The 24,961-nt window shown below is 43.3% G+C and overlaps 1 protein-coding gene across 2 annotated transcripts in view; it reads left to right on the forward strand.

The window, feature by feature from the left end:
- Window positions 1-22,458, forward strand: part of NPR3 (natriuretic peptide receptor 3) — a 164,407-nt gene extending 141,949 nt beyond the window's left edge. Inside the window, exons 6-8 of one of the 2 annotated variants that reach the window (XM_029579193.1) lie at window positions 8,691-8,823; window positions 14,410-14,494; window positions 21,492-22,458. In XM_029579193.1, the coding sequence (XP_029435053.1) occupies window positions 8,691-8,823; window positions 14,410-14,494; window positions 21,492-21,603 (330 nt within the window). In that variant the 3' untranslated portion in view covers window positions 21,604-22,458. Of the gene's footprint in view, window positions 1-8,690; window positions 8,824-14,406; window positions 14,495-21,491 lie in introns of both variants that reach the window. The other variant, XM_029579189.1, reaches the window with a different exon arrangement.
- The last annotated feature ends 2,503 nt before the right edge of the window (window positions 22,459-24,961 follow it).

Below are 24,961 nucleotides of genomic sequence, written 5' to 3' on the forward strand. Positions count from 1 at the left end.
AGTATGTCAGCAAAGTAGAGTGCCAACAAGAACCCCAGGGTGCAACAACAGGGTCATTCATGGCAGCAAGACAGAATGGTAGTAAGACACTTGAGGTGTAGCGTTGGGGCATGACAGCAAAGCGGAGTGGCTACAGGACTTTTAAGGTGGTACATCAGATGTATAGCAGCAAGGCAACGTGACAGCAAGATCCTTAGGATGTAGCATCATGTATGGCAGATAGGTGGTGTCAGCAAAATCTCCAAGGTGCTTTTAGTCATTTATATAGAAATTCTATAGAACACAGAAAAGGCTGATTGATTTTCAAAAAGACCAATGTTACCATCAACTGTGGTAACATCCTTGAATGATGAGGGCTGATGATATCCTCTGCTGTTGAGAAGACAAGTTCACTGGGCACACGTTTGTGGGTAGGAAAGATAATACTGAGCCACTTTAGCCAGGTCTGGCCAGACCATGGACTTGTGTGTCCAATAAACCAGCACATCTGTGACCATGTCCTTGATGAGCTTTGTTAGATAGCTTGTCACAGAAATTTCTACTGGGGTCTTCTTTGCTAGGGTAGGGTGAAGGTCTCTGTTGCCAGCTGCTTTAGCTATGACCTGCATAGGACAGATGGTTCTGTGGGGGGCAATGTGGCTTTGGCTTATTGAGGTGGAGGAAAAAGTGGTAGCTGACAAGGTGCTGCTCGTGCTCACACTACTCACTGGGATAGCCATTCTTTCCTGTGCTACACTCCCACTCTGCCTCTGGCGTTCTTGTTATGCGCTCTAGCTCCTTCACTGAGAATGGAGTGCAAGACTCCCTTTCACCCATGGATCAAAAAGTGTGGCAAGGATGCAAGTTTTGTTTTCTGTCAGAGGTTTCACTCTGTTGCACCAACTGCTGCAACAACTCTGCTTCCTTTCCCTCTTGCTCAAGGAAACCCTCTAACTTTTTTTTCCAGAATATTTGCTAGAGATGTGAAGAGGAAAAGTTTTCATTTCAATTTAGTCATTCATTTTGTAGGACACCTCTGTTTGTTAAATTAGTCTCAAACAAAAAAACAAAACAAAACAATTAAATTTGGTCATTTTATTCATTCATCCATTTACCATTATAAGCAATACATCCTATTTTGGGCTCCCAAACTGAGATTTTTCTAATCATTTCTAATGAAACTGATGGGTAGATATCATCAGAAGAGTGAAGGCATGCCAATCCATCGAGACTGTCAATGTAGCACCAAAACTGCCCCAAGGCTGCAAAAGTGGGGCAAAAGATACCAATAACATTGGCATGAACCCCCCCAAGGCTGTCTGCTGATTGGTCCCTCCATTGTTGCATGTCACTGAAAGGACCAATCCTCTTTCAGAAGTCTGTCCTTTCAGAATTCTGCCAGTGAAAACAGCCTTTCTGAGGAGTTGTGGTCTTCTCTGGCTGGGGTTCCTGTGAGGGTGGGATTTAGAGGGGTGGGAGTTCTGTTAGGAACAGATTTTTTTAAGGTGAGAGGAGGGGGCTGGGAGGGGAAGGGGGACCTACTGGACTGGACAAGATCCAGACTTTACCTTGATCCAACTGGTTTGTTTTTTTAAGGTGAGATGTTTGGGAATGCTTGGGAGGGGAGGGAGGAGTCGCCAGGCTGACCCACCAGACCCAACCTAGCCTACCTGAGTGGGGTTCAGAGGACTCTTACTATGGTAACTTTAATTCCTGCCTTTGATCAGATGTTAAATTTCCCACATTAAAAGGAGATACTCTAGGCCAGCACCAGCAGGTGTGTCGCGGCTTCCCGGTGTCCCGCTGCCCCGGTTATGCTACCTCTCCCTCTCTTTCATCGCAGCGAGTCGCATATATTCTTTCACTAATTCTGCTGCCGTTCCATTTGGGCAGGAACAGCAGCAGTGTTAGTGGAAGCCAGTGGCGTTCTAAAGGGGGGGAGGGGGGCGGTAACATCGGGAGTGTTTCGTAGCAATCCGCTGATTTTACGTACACCAATCAGCTGATTTTACGTACAATCTGGCTGCGCAACTGCAGAAGAGAAAAGAAAACATGCTTTGCCTGCACTGCCAGCCCCCTGCCAGCGATTAGAGGCCCCCAGAGCGGTAGCACTCTGATGTCCTACCAGAGAGCTTCTTGCACCGCGCCGGCAGGAAGGAGGACCAACTTGATGCAGAGATGAGTCACATGGCGTTGTGACAGAGAGAAGAGGAGGGGCTGTGAGTGAAGGATGAGAAAAGGAGAGGGTGGTGAGTGACAGAGGAAAGGGGAGGGAGTGAGAGTGATGAAAGAGGATTTGAGTGACTGGGGGCAAGGGATGGAAGATGAGTGGGAAGGAAAGGAGGTGAGAGTCGTGGAAGGGGGTGAGTGACAGGGAAGTGGGGAAGTGGGGGAAGGAGGTAGTGGGAAGAAGGGAATGAGAGTGAGGGAAGAGGAATTGAGTGACTGGGGGCGAGGTATGGAAGATGAGTGGGAAGGAAAGGAGGTGAGAGTGGGGGAAGGGAGATGAGGGTAGAGGTGAGATGAAGGGGAAAGGGGAGTGAAGGAGAAAAAGAGTGTAGAAGCATGACAGAGAGAGCGGAGAAAGTTTGTGTGTGCCCTCCACTAATCCATGACAATCTCAGAGTTACTGGAAATCAAAAGTTTTCCAGGTACGGCATGGGGGGAAAATTGTATCCTTATTAGTTTTAATTATTGGGAATTATTTGATATGCCTGCTGTTTTGAAATATGAAATCAATGTTTAGGAGCTCTAATTATTGGATGATATTCATCAACTGTTTTGATATGTATATTTTTTAGTATGGTTTTACTATTCAGATTGATTTATATTTCTTGATTGTCTTGTTTTGAGGAATAGTGATGTTCTGTTTTTCCATTGTTTCACGCATACAGAATCTGGCTTGTTGCGGTTTCTGGTTCAGTTTTTGTCTGTATATGTGTATGAGAGCAACAGACACAGGAAGTGTGTGTGAGTGTGTGTATGTGTGCCACCAGTCTACGATAATCTCAGGATGACAGATTTGGAGAGTAGGGTATTTTAAAAATCCTTATTAGTTTTAATTATTTGGTGTTATTTGATGTGTCTGCTGTTTTGAAATATTTTATCAATGTTTAGGAAATTTTAAATTTATATATGGGTTGGGGGTGCCAAAGGAAGTATCCGCTCCAGGTGCCAAATACTTTAGGTACACCACCGGTGGAAGCTGTCAACATCAGCAGCATGGCCCTTTCTTCTTCCTGCTCTCACAAACTGGAACAGGAAGTGATGTAAGTGGTGCGTGCGAGAAGAGAAGACCATGCTGCATAAAGTAGTGGCAGACGCGTGGACCCAGATCAAAATCAAGCACTGCCAGCGATCAGCAACAGGAGAGCAGAGTTAGCCCCCGCAGCCGATGGGATTTTTCATTCTCGAGCCACAGGAGCTGGAGGAGGAGGTTACTGCAGCTGTCATTTGTGCTAGGGAGGAGGGGGTTTGTGATTCAGAGCGAGCCAGAGGGAGAGAGAGCATGCGTGTGTGATTGACAGCATGTAAGTAAGTAAGAGAGAGCATGTTTGTGCAAGTGTGATTGACAGTATGTGTCAAAGTAAGAGAGCATGTGGGAGATTGAGAGAGAGACAGGTCAGGGAGATGACTGGTGTGTATATGTGTGAAAGAGAGATAGACTGGTCAAGGAAGTGACTAGTATGTGTGAGGGAGACAGAGACTGGTCAGGGAGGTGACTGGTGTGTGAGAGACAGAGACTGGTCATGGGGTGTAATAGGTGTGTGTGTGTGTGTGTGTATGTGACTGGTTGTGGGCCCTAAGGAAGAGGACTGTGAGGGCAGAGGTTCAGCAGCCACTGCTGCTTCTGGTGTGTGCTATTGGCTTGCAAGGGAAAGGAGTAGGAGAGTTGCTGGAGAGGGTAAGTAAAGGTGGATTTTTAAGTTTGTTTTTCTTGATTTACTGCCATTTTAATTATTGGGTATTATGTGATATGTCTGCTGTTTTGAAATATTGTATTGGTGTTTGAAGAATTTTTAATAATTTTTTTAATTGTTGGATATTATTCTGTTATCAGCTGGTTTGAAACATTTATTATAGTTTTACACTTATTTCTGTGTGGGGATCTATAGCAGCTTGGCTTAGTCTGTTTTCATAACAGAAGGTGTATTGGTGTTTAGGGCCTGGTTTAATATTTGTAGTGTTGCCTTTTCATAGGTAGGGTTTCTATAATGCAGGTGTAATTTTCTGCGGATTAGTTTGTGTGCATTATTGCAGATCCTGGGAATGTGTTAGGTGCTATATTTCTGTTTCCATTGCTCCAGTTTTCCACGGCATACAGAGTGGCTTTTTTTGTTTTCCATTCTAATTTGTCTCCATATTTATAATTTGTGGTCTTTCTGTACTTGGTGAAGGTCAGTTCTGTGTGTGTGACAGAGGTGAGATATTTTACTAGCATGTAGGCATTTGTATCAATCTTATTTGTTGTGTTTTCTCAATAGGACATGCATTAGTGCTAAATTATTGTCTTTTCATAAGGAGGGTATTGTGCCTGCAAGTAGAGGGAGTTTTTGCTTTTACTGAGATATCATCAGAACCAGAATATCTTTTTTTGTATGGTGAGTTGTATGGGTAATGTCCTAGTCCTGCTCTGCACCCATTGTTGGGAGTCGAGGGGGTTCCTGTGGTGGCAGAGTGCATGGTTACATTTAGCCACAAGGCAGTCACATGTTCAGTGTGTCATGCATATGAGAACCAACTGTCAGGTGTGTCCCAACCGAAAAAAAGATTGAGAACCACTGCTCTAGGCAGCCTTCACATTAGTGCACTTTCTTGCATTGCAGGGAAATAGTTAATAATTAGGATGAGCTGCACTAATTACACTATGGATTTATAGTGCAGGTTTTTTCAGCACTAAAAGCCTTATTGCATGCCCAGGTAAGGTTCGCGCCACAAAACCTGTGCTAAAACACAAGTAAAAACCTGTGGTAGGCTCAGCATGGCTTATTATATTGGACACAAAGAAAGCTTCTGAATGTTCAACTTTTCTCGGCAAAATCCAATGGAGCAAATAGAGTTTCTTTGTACATGCTCAAAGTTTTCATTGGGAAGACATCAGTGTCACTTGAGACAGATGGCAGCTATAGGCTAGTATAAAAAAATGCTTCACCTTAATTGGACTTATTTCCCTAGGTCATCTGCTTCAACACCAGCATGGCTCCTATGTCAAACACAATGGTTGGTTGCTATAGCTACCAGTTAGTCCCTGCTGCTTGTTCAGTACAGACATAGACTTGATTGGGTAACATATAAATAATGAAACTAAAATTTTCATTTAAATTTGTGGGCATCCTCCATCATTTCAAGGGTCCATGGATGAAATGAAAATGGTTTCATTAATTTCAAATTTTGCACATCCCTAATCAGTACATTAACTGGGCAAGAGTCCATGTTTCGAACTCCGGAGGATCATTTTTGGAGTTTCTGAGGACAATAGGTGGGCTTTGTCAATCTCTGGCAAGCAGTCATCCTTAAGCCCCAAGGAATAGGCAGTTCTGCTACAGCCGATAACAGAAGTCCTTGCTGCAGGGTCCACTGCTCCAGAGCCAGTTGATGATGCTGACAATGTCAGAGCATTTGGAGGGGCTGAGAACATTGCAGGAGTGGTTACAGTGATTCCTCTGCTGGACACAATGAAGGATATTGCTCAGATCACAGAATTTGAGATTCAAATGGTTTGATCCTTCCTGCCTTGGGAAGCCAGACTTGGGAGATAGATGTCAAATGTTTCAGTACCAAGCTTGAATTTGGAGTTGACTTTTTTCCTCAGGATTTTCTTCTTTGTAGCATCTGAAGCAATTTAACCTAGAATCAATCTGATCAGCAATTGTTACTATAGGCAAGACTCTTTCTGGGCAAATGCAAAATATTTCCGTAAAAATGGAGGAGGTATTAGTTAAAGTCAGGAACATGAGATGGTGATAAATAAAACAATTAATTAGATCAATGTGACAACAAGTTTCTGGAAGTTAAGAATATGGAATAGAAATAGTTGAAAGTCAAACCTTTATTAAGTAATAAATTGGAATGTTTGGAAAATATGATACAGCGCTCAATTTGTGCCTCATTAAGTTCCCTAAGTGGTCATCTGTTTCCTCAGTTGATATGTTTAAAAGATACCTAACTGAAAGTTTGAAGATTCCAACTAAGAATTAACCACTGGAGTATATTATGTTTCACGAGTCAAGAAAAAGACAGTCGGAGAACAACAACTGGACTCACTGCAAGATGTGGATTTATTAAACTTGACTTAAAAAAAAAAAAGTCTGATGATCATTTGGTAATACTCTCTACTTTGTTAATTTCTTTGGCATTGGACTCAGACAGAGAGACTGGTGTGTGTGGATTTTCTTTAGATTCAGAGATGTGACTTTTCTTAACTGAAAACTGGGAATGTTTCCTGTTGCTAGAAATATGCAAAAGGAGCAAAGAGAATTTATTCTGATGCAGCCTGCTATTTTGTGGATTAGGGGGGGGGGGGTCCTTAAATTTTGTTTTTTAAATATCCATATAAATGTATGATTAAATACCAATCCAATACATATAATTTTTTTGAACCATCCCAGCTTATGGCTTTTTTGTTTTGTTTCTTTTTTTTTTTTTTTGTTTTCTTTGATGTTTATTTCTGTTTATTTCATTTATTTGAACTGAAATAAACACCAAAGTGAAAAAAAAAATCCCAAAAGGAAAAGAAGGTGATCAGGTTTCCCTCCCCCTGCCAAACAACTTCACCTTCAGTGCTGCTGAAATAAAACAAATCCTCTCCCCCTCATGACGCACTTATCCTTATCCATGGGGGTTCCAGTAGTCCAAATGGGGCAGGAATGATCCCCTGTCATTTTTGTCCTACTGGCTCCCAATTTGAAAATGGCGTCGGCTGCCCCCCCCCCCCCCCCCCCCCCGAGGCCAGCGCCATTTTGTTGTAGGACAGTATTGATGTACGGCTGTACAACAGAACAGAGCCTGCCTTAGGGCCGGCTGGAGCCGCTTTCAAATCTGGACCCTGCGGGACAGGAGTGCCTGGGGCTCACTCGTGTCCCATGGAACTACTGGAAGCGCACGGATAGAGTAAGCAGCAGCAGGGGAAATAGGGGAAGGTCTAGGAGGGTCATACTTGTTTTACTTTGGTGGCACTGGGGGGAGGGGGGCTGGCAGAGACCAAACTCGGGGCCTGGGGCTGAAAGAAACAAAAAAAAAAAAAGATTTTCATTGGCTTTTTCTTTCTTCAGAAATTCATCTGAATGTCTTCAGATGGCAGGTTTTTTTTTTATTTTCCTACCAATGCACGCTGCAATTATTCCTGATTGAGGGTTTCTGCGCTGTCTACCCCTGGCACAGTCTTCTCCCTGATCTTCTTCCATTTTTAAACACAGTGGAACACAGACTAAAAGTGGTGTCATGCTGTTCTGCATTAAATACAAAGTTATAAAATAAAAATAAAGCAAACAGTATCATTTGAAGTACTGCTGTTCCTGAAGCAGTTATTACTATCCATGGAACAATATTATTTTTACAGTAATTGCCCTACAAATGGCAGAAGTAGAAATGATGAGAAAAAAGAATGGGGGGGAAATGATCATTTATGAGGGTCCGCAGTAAAATCTCAGATCTTATATCACATGAACTTTTCCTGACTAGGTTTCCCTTTTGTCTCGATCAGAGTTTTGTGCGCTCTTTTTGGGGAGAGAGGTGGGGGAAGGGAGGTGCAGTAAAATTTGGAGACTGGGTTCTGTTCTTAGTTTTGTGGGGATAGCTGCCCAACACATGGGATGACAGGTTATAAAACTAATTTTATTAAAATTTTACTAGACTATGAAATTACAACAGCATGGTTGGGAAGATAGCTAATCAAGTACCAAGCCTTAGTTTCTCCCAACCCAGACCTGCAGAGTAATCTCCCGAGAAGGTAAAACACTTTCCTTGCCTCTCTCCAGTTCCATATCCGGGCCCCGCCATCTACACACTGGCCCCCTGCTGAATGCAGTGAAGTCAATATTCAAAGGGATTTGTCTGGGTAAATTCCTGCCCCTCTAACCAGAGAAATCTACCTGGGTAAAATGTATCTGAACAAAAGGGGGGAGAGGTTGCATTCCAAGTACATTTCTGGGTGGTGCATAGTTACCCAGCTAACGTATCTGGATAACTCAGATATTCAACATTATCTGAGTAAGTTTATCTGGATAACTTTAGTCATGCCGAGAGGCAGTCTTAAAGTCATCTGAATAAACCTATCTGGATAATTTAGAGTTAGTCTGTGTATATTCAATGAAAGTTACCTTGGTACGTTTAGCCAGACAAACCTGGATATCGAGTTCAGTGTTTTCAAAACTTAGTGGTTTTATCTGCACAGAAAGTTCTTTTTCGCTTGATGTTCAGTTCTAATGCAGCGTTTCCCAACCCTCTCTTGGGGGCACACCTAGCCAGTTGGGTTTTCAGGTTTTCCACAATGAATATGCATGAGAGTGATTTGCAAGCCCTGAGTGTCCAGTGTTTGTAAATCTGTCTCATGTATATTCATTATGGATATCCTGAAAACCCAACTGGTTAAGTGTGTCTCCAGGAGAGGGCTGGGAAACATTGTTCTAATGTGATGGCTCCCTGTTCTCCTATGGGTAATGTTGAAATAAACTAGCCATAAACGCATTATATATGTTCATACTGTGTTTTAGGTTATTGGTGATTACTATGGAATACGTGAGCATTTTGAAATTCGACCAAATGTGAAACTTCCATGGGGGCATGGAATATTAAGACTGGATGGAAAGGTACCAGACCAGGCAAATGCAACTCCTTGCAAATCATGTAAGTTTATTATCTAAACATACTCAGATTTTCTTTGGAACTGCAATCTGGAAGTAAACATGACTCTCCTGATTTTTTAATTGCAGGTACAGATGCATTAAATAATTTCAAGTCATTTGCTCTTTGCAACTGAACATGCTGTCAGTGTGAAATTGAGAAGTACTGCTGGAATATTATTAGTTGGTGCTTAAATAGCAGCTTCTTTTCTTGCCCACCTAGTCAAAGACATTCTGTGCAGGTTTTTTGGCATTTTGTTTTTTGTGTGCACTTGACAATACACAGGAATGCATTATTCTTTTGGAGGATCCCGAGAAAATCGAATTAAATCAGGGGCATCTTTTTCTATGTCAAAACATTCCTTTAATGTCAAAGTGCCCCAAGAAGTTCCCAACTACCGAATGAATAGTTTGGACCCTGACAATAACTCTGAATTGTAGAAACTGCTACCACTGACCTTGAATTAAACAAAAAAACGTTATGAATTGATATTTATCCATCAGTTAATTCTTGGAACTTCATTTTCTGTTCTCATCAGAGCAACTTTTGAATAATTAATTTTCTAAGCACAGAATTTTGGTTTTTACTTTTCTCATCCTTTTTCTTATAGCTAGATAGAATGATGCATATCCTACTGACCGTTAAAAATATGTTTTATTTTACTTGCTTTCTACCTGGATTTGATAATAGCCAAAGGGGCAGATTTTAAAAGCCCTGCATGCGTCAAACCTATTTTGCATAGGCCCGGCAACACACGCAAGCCCCAGGATGCGTTTATGTCCTGGGGCTTGAAAAAAGGGGTGGGGCGGGGCTGGAACCACCAGGCACAGCAGCCATTTGCCGCTGTCCCCGGGATTGCGGGCTGGCGTCGGCCGGCGCGCGCAACCTACGCCTGCCCAGAGGCAGGCGCAACTTATAGGATAAAGATAAGGGGGTGGTTTAGGGCTGGGGGGCGGGTTAGGTAGGGGTGGGGTGAGGCCACTCCGAGGAAGGCTGCGAAGCTCGGCGCACGCAAGTTGCACAATTGTGCACCCCCTTGCGCACGCTGACCATGGATTTTATAACATGCTCGCGGCTGCGCGCGCATGTTATAAAATCGGGCGTACCTCTTAAAACCTGGCCCAAAGTGTTTAAGGCTACAGTTTTGAGAAATGACTCACTGGGTGTGATTGGCTAAGCTATTTCCCATAGGCAAAGAGGGCATGTTTTCACAGACAGTAACTTTGAAACAGTCGCGTGGGCACACATATGCACAAATGCTGGCTGTCACCAAAGGACGTAGCCATTTTATAGCATATGCACATAGGGGTGAATTTTAAAAGCCCAGCACGCGCCAAAACTGGAAGATATGCAAGCATGTCCGGCCGACGTGCACCAAGTGGATTTTAAAAGTGTTGTCCCCTAGTATACACACAAGTGAGAAAGCCTCTAAGGGGGCAGGGCATTGGCATGGTCTGGGCAAGGCAAGGACAGGACATGGGCATTCCGGGACTTTAACATGGAATGTGCATGTATGTATTTTCACACATAAGTGTGCCGAGGAGCCCCTGTGGCGTAACTTTGCTACTGCTATGGATGGCATGTAAGTATTCCAATAAAAACATCTAAGCTAGTCAGTGAGTTTCTAAGGGTCGGGGGGAAAGGAAGACTATAAACTAGGGGGGTAGGAAGTCTTATCCCTTAACTGGGCGAACTGGAAATGAATTGGGAAAGCTCCCTATGGCGTCGGTGTGCGTCCCTTATAAAATTCCCCCACTTATGTGGTAGAGCCGGCATTTGCACACACATGTGCGCATCCATATAAAATTGTGCACACATGTATGTGTGTACATCCTATTTTATACCATATATGCGTATGTTATAAAATGGCCGTGTCCTTTAGTATACACAATGGGTGATATTTACCTATCCTCTCAACAATATTGTAATATTCACGTACACATAAGAGAGGTAACAAACTTTATTATCAAATCTATATCACAATAAAATAAAGTGTGTCATGTATCACAAAACCTTTCCCCTCATTCACTCATACTCATCCACACATTAAAAACAAATATGCAACAGTGGGTAGGGCACAAATGGCTTTCTATGGCCTATATATCATAAATCCCTGTGGTTTATATACCACTTACAACTCTTGATATAAATATCTGTGGTTACTATACCATAAATAACTTTTTACATTGGTGTATGTACTTCTGTGCTTAAATGGCACTAAAGCTCAACTATTATATCTCAGTTTGTGGCACTTTTCCATCTGTTAAGTGACCACAACGTATGCGCAAATGTTAACTTGCCCACATCACCAACTCTCCTCTTCTCTTAAATCCTTCTTCTGTTTGCTCACAACGCTGTGCAACTTCTTTTACGCACTCAATCTGGCACTATCACCCCAGATATCAGTGCCAGATTGGGTGATATCAGTCAAAAAAGCAAACAGAATGTTGGGAATTATTAGGAAGGGAATGGTTAATAGAACGGAAAATGTCATAATGCCTCTGTATCGCTCCATGGTGAGACCGCACCTTGAATACTGTGTACAATTCTGGTCGCCGCATCTCAAAAAAGATATAATTGCGATGGAGAAGGTACAGAGAAGGGCTACCAAAATGATAAGGGGAATGGAACAGCTCCCCTATGAGGAAAGACTAAAGAGGTTAGGACTTTTCAGCTTGGAGAAGAGACGGCTGAGGAGGGATGTGATAGAGATGTGTAAAATCATGAGAGGTCTAGAACGGGTAGATGTGAATCGGTTATTTACTCTTTCAGAAAATAGAAAGATTAGGGGGCACTCCATGAAGTTAGCATGTGGCACATTTAAGACTAATCGGAGAAAGTTCTTTTTACTCAACGCACAATTAAACTCTGGAATTTGTTGCCAGAGAATGTGGTTAGTGCAGTTAGTTTAGCGGTGTTTAAAAAAGGATTGGATAAGTTCTTGGAGGAGAAGTCCATTACCTGCTATTAAGTTGACTTAGAAAATAGCCACTGCCATTAGCAATTGTAACATGGAATAGACTTAGTTTTTGGGTACTTGCCAGGTTCTTATGGCCTGGATTGGCCACTGTTGGAAACATGATGCTGGGCTTGATGGACCCTTGCTCTGACCCAGTATGGCATTTTCTTATGTTCTTAACATATTTGTGTTTACTGTATTTTGCGATTTGTGCTCCCTGATGCAGAAACCTAGGGTGGTGCAGTTCAGATTTTATACTCTACTCATAGGTTTAAGACCTAGCATAAAAGAGAAATAGCTGGGGATCTGAGACTGATCTCCCCTGGCCTGCACTTGATGCATTGTCATTTTCAAAGAATCGGCCCTCCTGTGCCACTTTCTTCTGTTTTCCCAACCTTACCCCACCCACCCTCCTAGTACCTTTCCAAAAAGCCTATATTCCACTATGATCACGATAGGCAATCCCTAGCTCTCGCTTTCTGGTTGATGACATAGCAACCAGAAAGTGACACTCAGAAACTGCGGTAACATCCTTTCATGATCCCGGTGGAGACAGACATTTGAGAAGGGACTGGGGGGAGGGTCAGAGGGAGACACGTGAACTGATTATTTGAAAATGATGATGCATCAGGAAGCAGGCAAGGGGGTGGCCGCCCCAGGACCCCTAGCTGTTTTCGTTTTATAATGTGGTTTGTGGAGTTTGGGGTGCGAGGGGGTAGGGGTAGGCAGGGCCCATGTGCTTTGAGCCACGAGGCGAGCACTGGACTTTATTCAGTCACATGAGGCTGGATAACTTTAAATCTAACCAGCCATTCAAAAGATGGTAGGTTAGGTTTTAAAGTTAACAGCTGATGGTAGCTGGATAACTTTATTTGGGGAAATTCACTGGGACATTTATCCCACTGAGTATCCAGGGTAACTTTAGCTCGACAAAGTAACCATTTTAGGGCTTTTTTGAATACTGGTCCCTTAGTCAAGAAGGCCTAGAAGAGAAAATCCTTTGTAAATCAGGTTCGTTGTGGACTAATTTAAATATTTGATGCAAACAGAGATTAATTCTTCCCTATGGTTTGGGGCTCCAGAGGGTAAATAACTGAGGGCATTTGAATTTTGACACATTACTGTCATAAAAGGGATCAGTCAGGAGATATTCCTGGTGGTCACCAAAACATTGGGCATGACTATAAAAAACAATGTGTGGGGCGTTTGAATGGACGTGCTCTCACGCCTGCCTATGAGAAGGAAATGTAAAAAACCTATTCGTGAAAATGGAAAGGAAGAAATTCTACATGAAATAAAGCGCAAGAACAAATTTGTGCCAAAAGCTTTGGGGTAGATTTTCAGAAAGCGCGATTTGGCGTACTTTTGTTGGCGCATCAGGCGCCAACAAAAGTACGCTGGATTTTAGTAGATACGCGCGTAGCCGCTAAAATCCGGGATCGGCGCGCACAAGGCTATCGATTCCGTATAGCCGGCGCGCGCCGAGCCGCGCAGCCTACCTCCGTTCCCTCCGAGGCCACTCCGAAATCGGAGCGGCCTCGGAGGGAACTTTCTTTTGCCCTCCCCTCACCTTCCCCTCCCTTCCCCTACCTAACCCACCCGCCCGGCCCTGTCTAAACCCCCCCCCTTACCTTTGTCGGGGGATTTACGCCTCCCTCCGGGAGGCGTAAATCCCCGCGCACCAGCGGGCCGCTAGCGCGCCGGGACGCGACCTGGGGGCGTGTCCGGAGGGCGCGGCCCACGCCCCCGGACCGCCCCGGGCCGTAACCACGCCCCCGGGCCCGCCCCCGAAACGCTACGGCCCGCCCCGAAAACGCCGCGCGGATCGGGCCCGCCCCCTCAACACGCCCCCGACACGCCCCCCCTCGGAAAACTCCGGGACTTACGCGAGTCCCGGGGTCTGCGCGCGCCGGTAGGCCTATTGAACATAGGCGCACCGGCGCGCAGGGCCCTGCTCGCCTAAATCCGCCCGGATTTAGGCGGATTTAGGTGAGCAGGGCTCTGAAAATCCGCCCCCATGTTTTTACCTTTGCCTGCTTAAGTCTGTACAAAAGCTCCTCAGCACTTTTTTGCAGATCTTCCTTGCACAATTTTTTTTCTCTTTGTTTTTTTTTCTCTTGGAGGAAATTACATCTTTATGCAGAAAAGTGCTGCTTCAAAATCATGCAAGCAGATTGATTTGCAGGCAATTTGTATTTTTTTCTTTTTGTCTTACTTTTGCCCCAAAATTAAATTTGGTCTGCTAAAACTATTGGAGCAGATTTCCTTGTATCAGATAATAGTAATCGCCTGTAGTCAGCCACAGAATTTCAGTGGTCAGCGCGGTACAACCCGTCTTCTCCTTACTGTTGTAACAAAGTATACATTGGGTTCCAACTTTGCAAAGAGCATCACTGAGGCTGTAGAGTTCATAACTTTTAAAGAGTTCCGTGAAAAAAGCTGTGACTTTCAGGCAACCTTTTTACAATAAATCTTCGTAACCATCAAGAGCTATATTTTGTTGGTGTTTGAAGAAACATAGTTAAAAGAAACCCCACAACCTTCTCCTGTTCTAAGTCTATGGCAAAACTCTATGGATCATGGAGTACACAATAATGATGTTGCGTTTTATTTATTTTGTTTTTAAGCAGGTGGCCTAGGAGAATCAGCCGTTACAGGAATTGTAGTGGGTGCTCTACTAGGGGCAGGATTGCTAATGGCCTTTTACTTCTTCAGGTAAGTAGAATTTTCTTGTATTATAACTTTTTCTGTTGTGGTTTATCCTCTATTTTTGTACTATATCGTGAAGATTACCCGATTTCAACTTATTTCAAAGTTATGGTAAAGTTTTGGGGCAGAATGTGGAGCAGAGTATGGACTTACTCTGCGAATGGATATAAGTAAGTATGTCACTAGCTACTATGGTTAATACAATGCTTTCCAATGTGCTCAGCTGTTTGGTTGGCTAAATCATGTCTTTATTCCTGTCTTTAATATTTGGTTATACTTGTGTTATAAATGAGGCTTATTGCTGCCAAGAAAGCAGCAAGAGTAAAATATATTAATTCCATTGAAATAAACCCGCCTACTGGTGAAAGCAGTTGGGTTGCTGGAAAAAGCAGCAGTGTAAAAAAAAAAAGATGGAGATGCCACAGTCAATAAATATGCAGTTAGATCTTCCATTGTTGGTCCTCATTTATGGATATGGAAGTCATTTTATGGCGCCAGCGAATGGCGTGTAAGTGGTGGCGTCTGCCCCAAAGTGTGCTGGTGCAGCCTATAATGGGGTGCCTGTGCACCCATTCCGGCCCTCCCAGAACGTACCCTTGCAATTCCTCATTGAGAGGGAAAGGCATGGATGACCCCATTCCAGCCAAGGACTGCAATGGTGCTGGACATGTGGCTTGGCAGCCAGTGCTCATCATGCCTGTCTAACGTGGCACTCACCACACCCCAGGATTAGATCCTGCAGGGCACATTGTCATGATTAAGCACCACCATCACGTCCCTGGGGTGTGCCCACTGCGCCAGAATGATGGCCAGATCAGAAGAAGGGCAGGGCCAGCGGCAAATTTGAAAATCAAGCTGGTTCCGTCCTCCCTCACTTCTGTTGCATTTGAGGCCACCGCTATAATTTTCACACCCACCTCAAGCCATGACATGTTAATTTGGCTGGTCACTTTAGCCTGGATTTACAGGATTTGAACCTGAATACGTATGTGTGTTTAGCGAGATTGTTATATTCTTTGTTCCCCTTGTCATGCCAGGGTGCTCAAGTCTAGTTCTGGGGGGAAGTGGAAGAAACTGCTTTCTCCATAAGCCCTCCCCCCCCCCCCTTCCACTGTTATCTTACTCCTTCCTGGAGTCTGTGTGAACATGCCAAATAGAACAGGGCAGCAGCAATCCCCAGTTGCTCCTGCCCCCATGAATCCTGGCTCCAAAATGAGGCTGGTGCTAATTTGTTGCATGGCCTTACAAACATACACCACTTTCAAATCCCCTCACCAGAGAATCAGAATGAATAATGCAAACAAAGCTCCTCTGTAAACCTAAATATTTTAAGTATATAGTAGTTCTCAATAGATATCTGGTATAGAAGAAGCTGAACTTTCTAAAACATGATCCTCAATATCCCGGTTGATCTGCGCTTTAACTAATATTTACGCTTTGCATCACCATTTATTGAAAGCATCAGTGGGGTGGGGCAGGTTGGGGAGGGACATGGCCAACATATATGTGCATAAATTGTGATTTTATAACCTGCAGATACAGCAAGCACCGGGCTGCTACCTGCGCATATTCTGCTATTTATCAGGTGTAAGTCAGAATAAAACTATAGCCAAAAGCTGACTGGATGAGAGATCAGGATAAACTAGGGGAAGCAAAGACCGAATATCTTGAGGAGTCGAGCCAGCCCAGGACACAGAGCCCCAACGGGAGCTTTGCTGTGAAGCCTGTAGGGACAGAGACACCGAGGGAGGCCGCAGTGAGCGACGGGGACGCCGGGGGTTAGCAGCAGCGGGTAAGCCTAACATGGCGGAAGACGCCGAGCCTCGGCGTGAGGCCTGGCGCGCAGTGGAAGGCCCGGCGACCGCTGCCTCGGGATACCGGGACCTGGCAGGACTGGCATCCTCCACAAGGGAGGTCGTCCTGGGACCCGCTGTGGAACCATGAAGGTGAGCAGGCCCGTGTGTGGGAAGGCCGCGGGCGGGGCGTGTAACACTTTTGAAGCGAGGTAATATATTTTAGAAACAACTGGAATTGCTTGTTGAGGCATTTTCAGAATCTGTGAGAGATATTCTTTAAACATATCATATGGTGATATATCCAGCTTTGGAAAGTTGAGAATTCTATGATTAAGATATTTCAAAGAGTTCTCAATAGTTTCAAACCTTTTCTCATTGAGAATATCTGCACAAGCAAATCTTTGTTGCCAGGTTTCTATATTACCCATCCGTTTTTCCAGTTGTTCCAATTTAACATTATTTGTTGAAATAGAAAATTCAATATTAACAAAACGTTGATTGGAATCCACTGTTATTTTGGTTAAATTAACTATTGCCACCTCCAGCGATTTTATGGCGGTCCATAAAGATTCTATCGCTATCTCTGCAGGCTTTCCCAATGATAATAAACTGCTCGTTGCAGATTCAGATCCCACCTCACCCGCTGCAGCCTGGAGTTCTCCTTTCCTCCCCTCTGCCAGCAATCCTAGTTCAATAAAGTCCCCGGATATTGCAGAGAAAGAAGGCCTCACCTGGACTAAAACATCAGCTTCATCTTGTGCAACTTCATTCGAATCGTCAGGTATTCCTTCCTCTTTTCTGCCATCTCCAGTTCTCTCATGGCCAGAGGAAATCAAATAGTGAGGCGGGGGAGGGGTACATGGAGCGCTGGGGCTCAAAGATATTTTGGCCTGAGACGCCGACACCTGCTCTGCGTCAGTGTCATTAGCGGCCTTCTCCTCCGGCGAGGTCCCAGATGTTGGCGCTAAAAAGGTAGAAATCCGCAATTGTGAAGTCTCCGGTAAGGGAAATGATGTCGATATCTCCCTTACTTTTGCCTTTCGCTTAGTATGTGGCATTTTACTGCCTCAACTTGCAATAGAAATATAAAGAAGGTAATCAAGCGGAGAGCACCTCTTTCGCATCTACTTCAATGCGTGGCCATCTTGCTCTTCTACATAGCGTTGCTTTGGATTGCTGAACCCCAAATGTATGACTCTGCAGGTCTTTGCATTGATTCCTAGCTGCCAAATATTCAACAACTCCTTGAGCTTTCTTAGATCATTTTTCATTTTCTCTCTACTCTTTCAGGTGTGTCCCTTCTGTTCCAGATCTTAGTATCATTCCCAAAAAGACACATTTTTATCTTTTAATGTCTGAACTGATCCTTGAGGCATTCTGTGTTATTCTGCTCACGGCTAGGCCCGCAAGCAGTCTCTCACCTTCACTGTCAGCCTGTCTGCTGTCCCGATGCTGTCTCCTGAGCTCCGCAGTGGTCGGAGCCACCATCTTTCAGCCTGCATGGCCTGGAGGCCGCAGACTCCGTCACTCCTCCTCTGGTGGTTGATGCCGCTGCTGTTGCTCAACCTTGTGGCCCAGAGGCTGCCGACGTCTCCCCTGCACTGGCAGGACCGCCGTGGTTCCTTATGTGGCATGGAGTCGCTTTCACAGGGACCTGCTAAGTGGCTTGGAGCCGCCCCCAGCCTTCTCTCCTACGGCAGGAAGCTGCCTCTAATGCTGGGCCCTGCTTCACGGCCTAGTGCTGCATCTGTTCCTTCCTTGTAGCAGGGACACTGCTCTCCAGGGTCCTGCCAGCTTAGGCGCGCGGCCATGCCTCCTTCAGCTTCTTAAAGGGCTCACGGTGGGAGTAGCCCCGTGGCCCCTCCCAATGATGTCATCAAGATGTTTCTTCTTCAGCCCTATAAAAGGGCCCTGCCTTTAGTTCATCTTTGTCTTCGCAAGGAGCTGTCTGCTCCTGGACTCTTTGTTGTTCCAGCTCTTTAGTCCAGGAGGCTCTGAAGTCCTTCTCCGCTTCTGCAAGACACTCTGTTCTACAGGTGGATCCCCTGTCTTTCGCCTATGGTTCCTAGTCTCTAGTCGGATCCTGTGTCTACAGATGCTTCCATCTACAGATTTCCCTGTCTTCAGTTCTTCCTGTTCTCAGATATCTTCATCTGTAGAAGTCCTCATCACTAGATGTCCAGTTGTTCTGTCCCTCGGTGCCTTCTTGATGCTCTTGATTGAGTGCTCTGCAGGTCTGAAGTCCTGGTGTTCAGATGTTTGGTCTTCTAGCATGGCGGTGGTCCGGGGCGGGTCAGGGGGCGGTCCGGGGGCATGGTGGAAGTTCGGGGGCGGTCCGGAGGGCGGTCCTGAGTCCTACGGCACAGCGGCCTGTGCCGGGGGATGCTGAGCCGGCGTGTGCAAGTTACGCCTGCCTCAGGCAGGCGTAACTTCGGAAACAAAAGGTATGGGGGGATTTAGTTAGGGCTGGGGGGTGGGCTAGATAGGGGAAGGGAGGGGAAGGTGGGGGGGATCGCAAACAAAGTTCCCTCCAAGGCCGCTCCAATTTCGGAGCGGCCTTGGAGGGAACGGGGAAAGCCATTGGGGCTCTCCTTGGGCTCAGCACGCGCAAGGTGCACAACTGTGCACCCCCTTGCGCGTGCCGACACCAGATTTTATAACATGCGCGCGGCTGCGCACGCATGTTATAAAATCGGGTGTAGATTTGTTCGCGCCGGGTTGCATGAACAAATCTACACCCGCGCATAAGTTTAAAAATCTGGCCCATAGCTAATGGTTACCACTTTTAAAACAAATGGAGAAAGTATTTTTTCACTTTGTGTGCAATTAAACTGTGGAATTTGTTGCCAGATGTTGAGGTGAAAATAGCATAGATGAGATTAAAAAGGGGTTTGGAAAAATTCCTGGATGAAAAGTCCATAAACCACTATTAGCCATGTAGATTTGGAGAAGTCACTGCTTATACCAGTTATGAGCAAGAAGGAATGGGATCCTACTACGTACTGATGACCTAAATTGGCCACTGTTGGAGACAGGATGCTGGGCTTGATGGACCTTTGGTCTGACCCAATATAGAATTTCTTATGTTCTTATACCTCCAAGGTATAAATGTACAAGAGATAGGCCTTTTTCAATGGAAAAGATGCTCTTTAATGAGGTGTCCATGGAAAGAGAGTGAAAGGGAGTAGACTCAGGAATAATCCAAGAAAATGTTTCTTTACAGAGTGGGTAGTGGATGCATTGAACAGCCTTCCAGTGGATGTGATAGAGACAAGAATGGCATCCGAATTCAAGATAGCAAGGGTCAAGCACTGGGGATCTGTGAAGGTGTGGTAGAGATTGTAAAGGCCAGGTTAGATAAGTTGTATGGACTTTTTCTGCTGTCATGTTTCTATATTTCTAAATCAGCAAAATAGTTTTATATAGATGGTATAATTTAGTTCTCATGGAACAGGCCCAGAACATTTTTTTCTGTGATAAAGAAGTCAACAGCTATTCCCAAGAAGTCCACAGAGACCGAAAATTCTGAGAATTTGTGTAATAATTCTGCAGACTATTTCTGATCTAAAACATCCAAAATGGCAGCAGAATTTGCTGAGAATGTTAGAGGATCCAGTATTAATTTGCAAGTAGACAATCATGAGAAGAAGTAAGGTGAGAACTCCTCAGGGGCTATATTTAATCTACTCTTAGGTAGAAAATCTAGAGTTAGCTCTGGGGCCTTAGCCAGTATCTACACATTACAGATGAAGAGGTTACTGAAGAAGTGGGTAATGAAAAATAGAATGCTTTTGCTTCTGGTAGCCCACAACAGTTATCTGATACCTTGAAGAAGTTGAAGCTGACAGATTGTATTTTTGATCCTTGTCCCTTAGCTTTGGTAAAATAAACTAGAGATGCATTACTAGAGATATTGGTATTGTTAGTTAATGCATCATTTTCAGAGGGGTCTATCCCTGTCAAACCATTTTTGAAGAAATAAACTCTATCCTAATTTGAAAGATAGCTATAAGGCAATTTCTTATCTGCCATTTTTGAGAAAAATTATTGGAAAAGAAGTAGCTTGTCAGTTTAGTTATTTTTTCGGTCAAATATACTGTTAAAGGTGAATTTTAAAAGCCTGGCATGCAGCAAAACCAGGAGATACATGCACAAGTCAGGCCAGTGCGCACCAAATGAATGAGGGCTGGTTGCTATGGAAACTCCCCATGACCTGTCCTGCCTGAGAGTCTATTGTTTTAATGCAGCCAATGCTTTTCAATGGGGAAACATAAACAAATGAATTGAATGATACATATTTAATTCATGGGACTTGCTCATATGTTTTCGGGGGCAAACAAATCAAATGAATATGATATATTAATCGCGGATAGGCAATTCATTTTAAATGAATGCACATCCCTATCATTGATTGGGTAGGCTCGGTTTGTGTTTCAGTATCCTCCCTCTCTATATCCACATTCTGAGCATGACACTACCAGCAGATGAATCACTAATTCAAATTATTTCAAGTTAGGCTTCTTATGTGATTTTTGCTAGTTTTTTGATTATATCCCATGAAAAGCCCTATGTTATATGAATTTACTCCATTTTGCTTGTACCAATAAATCCCAAAATTTGGATCTAGATTTATCAGAGCATTTGGATCCAGGTTTACCAACCATCATCACACAACAGTTCAACTCAGGTTTGTGAGCTTCTCACATTCCCTTTTTCAGATTTTCAGAATTGCTTTTGACTTATTTATGTTTAGTAACATTCATTTAGATGGAAGGAAGACATGTTTTCTACATAGTTATTTACAATTTACAGTATTCTAATGAATGAGTTCCAATTTATCTAGTATGCTGTAAAACCATATTTTGCCCATTTCCATGTTATAAAACAGAGTTTGGTCAGTTTCCCATGCCTGCCATATGGGCTTCCTAAAATGTAATTTGCAGATTGTCAAAGAAATAAGTGATTCAATTATGCTTTAATGCTTTAAGAATGTATGTTACATTTTACCAAGGAATCTTGGGTTAGAGTAAAAGGCCTCAAGCAAACTACTTTAATCCTTGACCGGGATTTCACATTTTGTCACTTCTCATTTATCAACAGAAACCCAGATGTCCCCCAAAGGCATTCTTTTGTAACTAGAGGAATGGAGTTTCATTATTCTGTAGCCTAAGATGATTGCTTACTGTGCTCTTTATCCTTTTATGTAGGAAGAAATACAGAATAACTATTGAGAGAAGACATCAACGAGGAGACTGTAACATCGGCAAACATCGGCAGTTACGTGAAGACTCAATTAGATCTAATTTTTCTACTGCATAGAGAAGAAGAAAAATCACATTCTTCTTGGAAACTTTTAGTAACAGGCAACCAAAGACCACAGTGTGTGTCAGAAGAACTTATTCTATTAAGCAATAGAGTCTTTTATTTCTTAAATATCTTTCAGAAGCTCAGGAATGATTTACTAATCACATTATGCCACATGGCCTTTCATCTCGTGGAAAAGGACACAATTTTATCTTGTAGAATATTCTGAAAAATGTTTCTAAAGAATTCAAAGACATGCATTGTTGATGCTTATTCTTCCTCTCCAGCTCTTGTGTCAATCCATCTTTTTTTTTAACTGTTCATACCACCTTCTTTAAAATACATGTTTTGCTAAAATATACAAAGCATTTCACTGTTGAGTAAGACATTTTATATTACAACATAAAGGAAATGTTAATATGTCTCAGATTGGGTGTGCCAAGAGTTAGTAGTAGAGCCCCCTTCCAAGTCACAGTAAAACTTGCTACCAATACCAACATTTCTAGCCCTTTCCCGACCCTCGATGGCTTGCTAACCACGTAACTGATATTTACAAATATGACAAGATGAAGTCTTGTGATGGTTTTGCGTGAGGAAGAGTGTAAATAATTTGTGTTACCCTGTCACGCTAGAAAGCTCAGGTAACACTGTAGAGGCTTTAACAGGTACTTCTGTCAATGCTGATGAGTTTTCACATGAATGTGTGCCAAGAAAGAATTAAGGTTAACATGAGCTAAATATGAATGACAAAAATGTGCCTCGGAATATAATCTTTTGTGAAACTGGAAAAAAAAAAGTGGAGCTTGTTTTTCAAATTTGGGAATACAGAAACAAAATAAGAAGCCTACAGGCATCTTAGAACATTTGATGGATAAGATTTACAGCATTTGATATTGGTCATTAAGAAAGCCTACCTTTCCTTAATGCCTTAACAAACTACACATATACTTGAAAAGTGAGGAGAAGATTATTTTAGAATGAGAAATATCAGAATTAAAGGACTTTAAAAACCATTTTTTCTGCTACTCAATGAGTGCTGAGATCTGTTGGATATTTATCTGATAGTAAAAGGCCATTGGAAGCCATGATGATTTGAATCTGTGTAATTTTTATTAACATTCTATTTTCTATCACGGTCGTACAGTTATCCTTAGAGCAGTGGAACATGTCACAAAACTGGCATCCCTGACTATCTTAGATGGCTTTGCCTTTGTTTCAAAGTATTTAGCTTCTGCCCTGAACAATTATCATTTCGTTGAGCCCACTGCTGCTGTGGGCTCTGAATGAAAGTAAACCTCAACAGACAGAGGATGCACATGCTGTCAAAATAATTTTCTAATAGTTATAAAAAAATGGGGATCGGCCAAATCTTAATGTGCGCACGGTTCCCGGTGCATGCTCGTGGACTCGGCTATTTTATAACCCACATGCGTCGGCATGCACATGTTATAAAATCCGGTTCCTGTGCGCACATACGCGCCGGATTTTAATATCTGCGTGCGCATGTGCAGGCGCGTGGGCTCTTCTGTGTGTGGGGGGGGAATTTTTGAAATTGCGCACGGTGACGCAAATTGCCTTTTTCCCAGTTCCCTCCCAGTCCACTCCAATAAAGGAATGAACTGGGAGAGAACTTCCCTACACCCCTGCCTTCCTACCGTTTCCCCTCTCCTCCCCGACTGCTAAACCCTCCCTAACTTTTCTAAATGTTTTTGTTTTTTTCTTACGTGCTCTAAGGAGCAGTCTTAAATTCCGTGTGTCGGCCAGCTGCCGGTGTGTGCTTCTCCAGGACAGGGCCTAATGGCCACTGTCCTTGCTGACCCCCTCCCCACCCAGACCACGCCCCCGGCCCACCCCCTTTTCCCTCAGCTGGCACTTCTGCTCATAAAGGGGGATACGTGCATGTTCGGGCCGTTTTTAAAATGTGCTCAACGCACGCACAGCCCAGTCATGTGTATATATCCCAGTTTTAGTGCATGCAGCACTTTGAAAATCTACTTGTAAGCTTTTCTGCACAGTTTCCACACTGCTATTAATCTTGCAAGCAATGTTAATTTAGAAAGAGGAAAAAGAATTTGTAGTGTGTTGCCATTATATGACTGCAAAGGTAAAGTCTAGATGATTCTGCATCCCTTACCTGGAGTATTCTTTTTTTTTTTTTTTTAACTGAAGTATACCAAAGACTTAACATAGTCAATCTGGATTGCAAAAGCAGAATATTATCTAAAAAAGACATGATCAATTTTGTATGTGCACAGATAATTTATCTGATTTAGTCTTGCTTATACAACAGACTAAATTTAAGGAAAGGACTAGAAAATGTGGCAAAATTGCTAGTATTTTGCACATGCAATGGATATTGCATTTAATACTCAATGTAAGGTTTAAACAGCAATCCTGTCATTTCTGCCACAGCATAACAAAAAAAGTCGCAATAAAAATATGTAAAACTGGCATATACAATTTAGGATGCATAATTTTGAAATGGTACAAGTTTTGTCCACAGTATATGTTGGGTGCAGAACAAATCTAGCACATGCTAAAAGGTGTTCAAAAAGCAATGCAGGATATTTGCCCATTTCTTAAATCTAGTTGTATAACCTTGCTATAATCATCACTATCATGCCGAATGTTCATTTGCAATGCAATAACTTTATCTTCCTATCCCTCTGGCCTATAAACTCACTTTGGAACCTATTCATTAAGCTGCACTAATGTGTTTGCATGCAGAAAACTGAGTGGGGAAAAGGAGAGCCACCAGTCATGCATCGCAATTTTTCACGATGGAACCAGCAGGCAGGAGCGAGTGGGACTTGCTCCTGTTTCCTCAATGATATTGGGTAATAGGGATGTGCATTCGTTTTTCACGATTTAGAAAATATCAGTGATATTGCCTAATTCATGATTGTTCATTAGCCCTGAAAACCGAAGAACATTTTGACGAAAATTCGGCAAAAAAATTGTATTTCGTGTTAGTGCGCACTAACGGAGTTATTGCACACTACATATCTGTTAGTGCGCAGTAACTCTGTTAGTGCACACTGTCTTTCTAGCTAACGAACTCCTGAATTGATACTTTTTAAATTTAAATTGCAATTTTTTAGTGCGCAACTAACATTAGTTACAGTGCACTACTACATACTTAGTGCGTTGTAAGTTCTATTAGGGCGCACTAACTAACCTGTTCGTGTGCACTAATTAGTGTGCACTAATGAGCCTTTATGTGCATTAAAATCTAGCTACTGCGCACTATCTCAGCGCCTTGCGCGCACTAATGCTGAGATAGTGTGCACTAACTGATTGTTAGTGCACAGTAAGTCCCATTAGTATGCACTAATGCACTTCGTCGAAAAAATGCCGAAAAAAAAACCGAGCC

The sequence above is a fragment of the Rhinatrema bivittatum genome, chromosome 1 (assembly GCF_901001135.1).
Source record: "Rhinatrema bivittatum chromosome 1, aRhiBiv1.1, whole genome shotgun sequence".
NCBI classification, from domain to species: Eukaryota; Metazoa; Chordata; class Amphibia; order Gymnophiona; family Rhinatrematidae; genus Rhinatrema; species Rhinatrema bivittatum.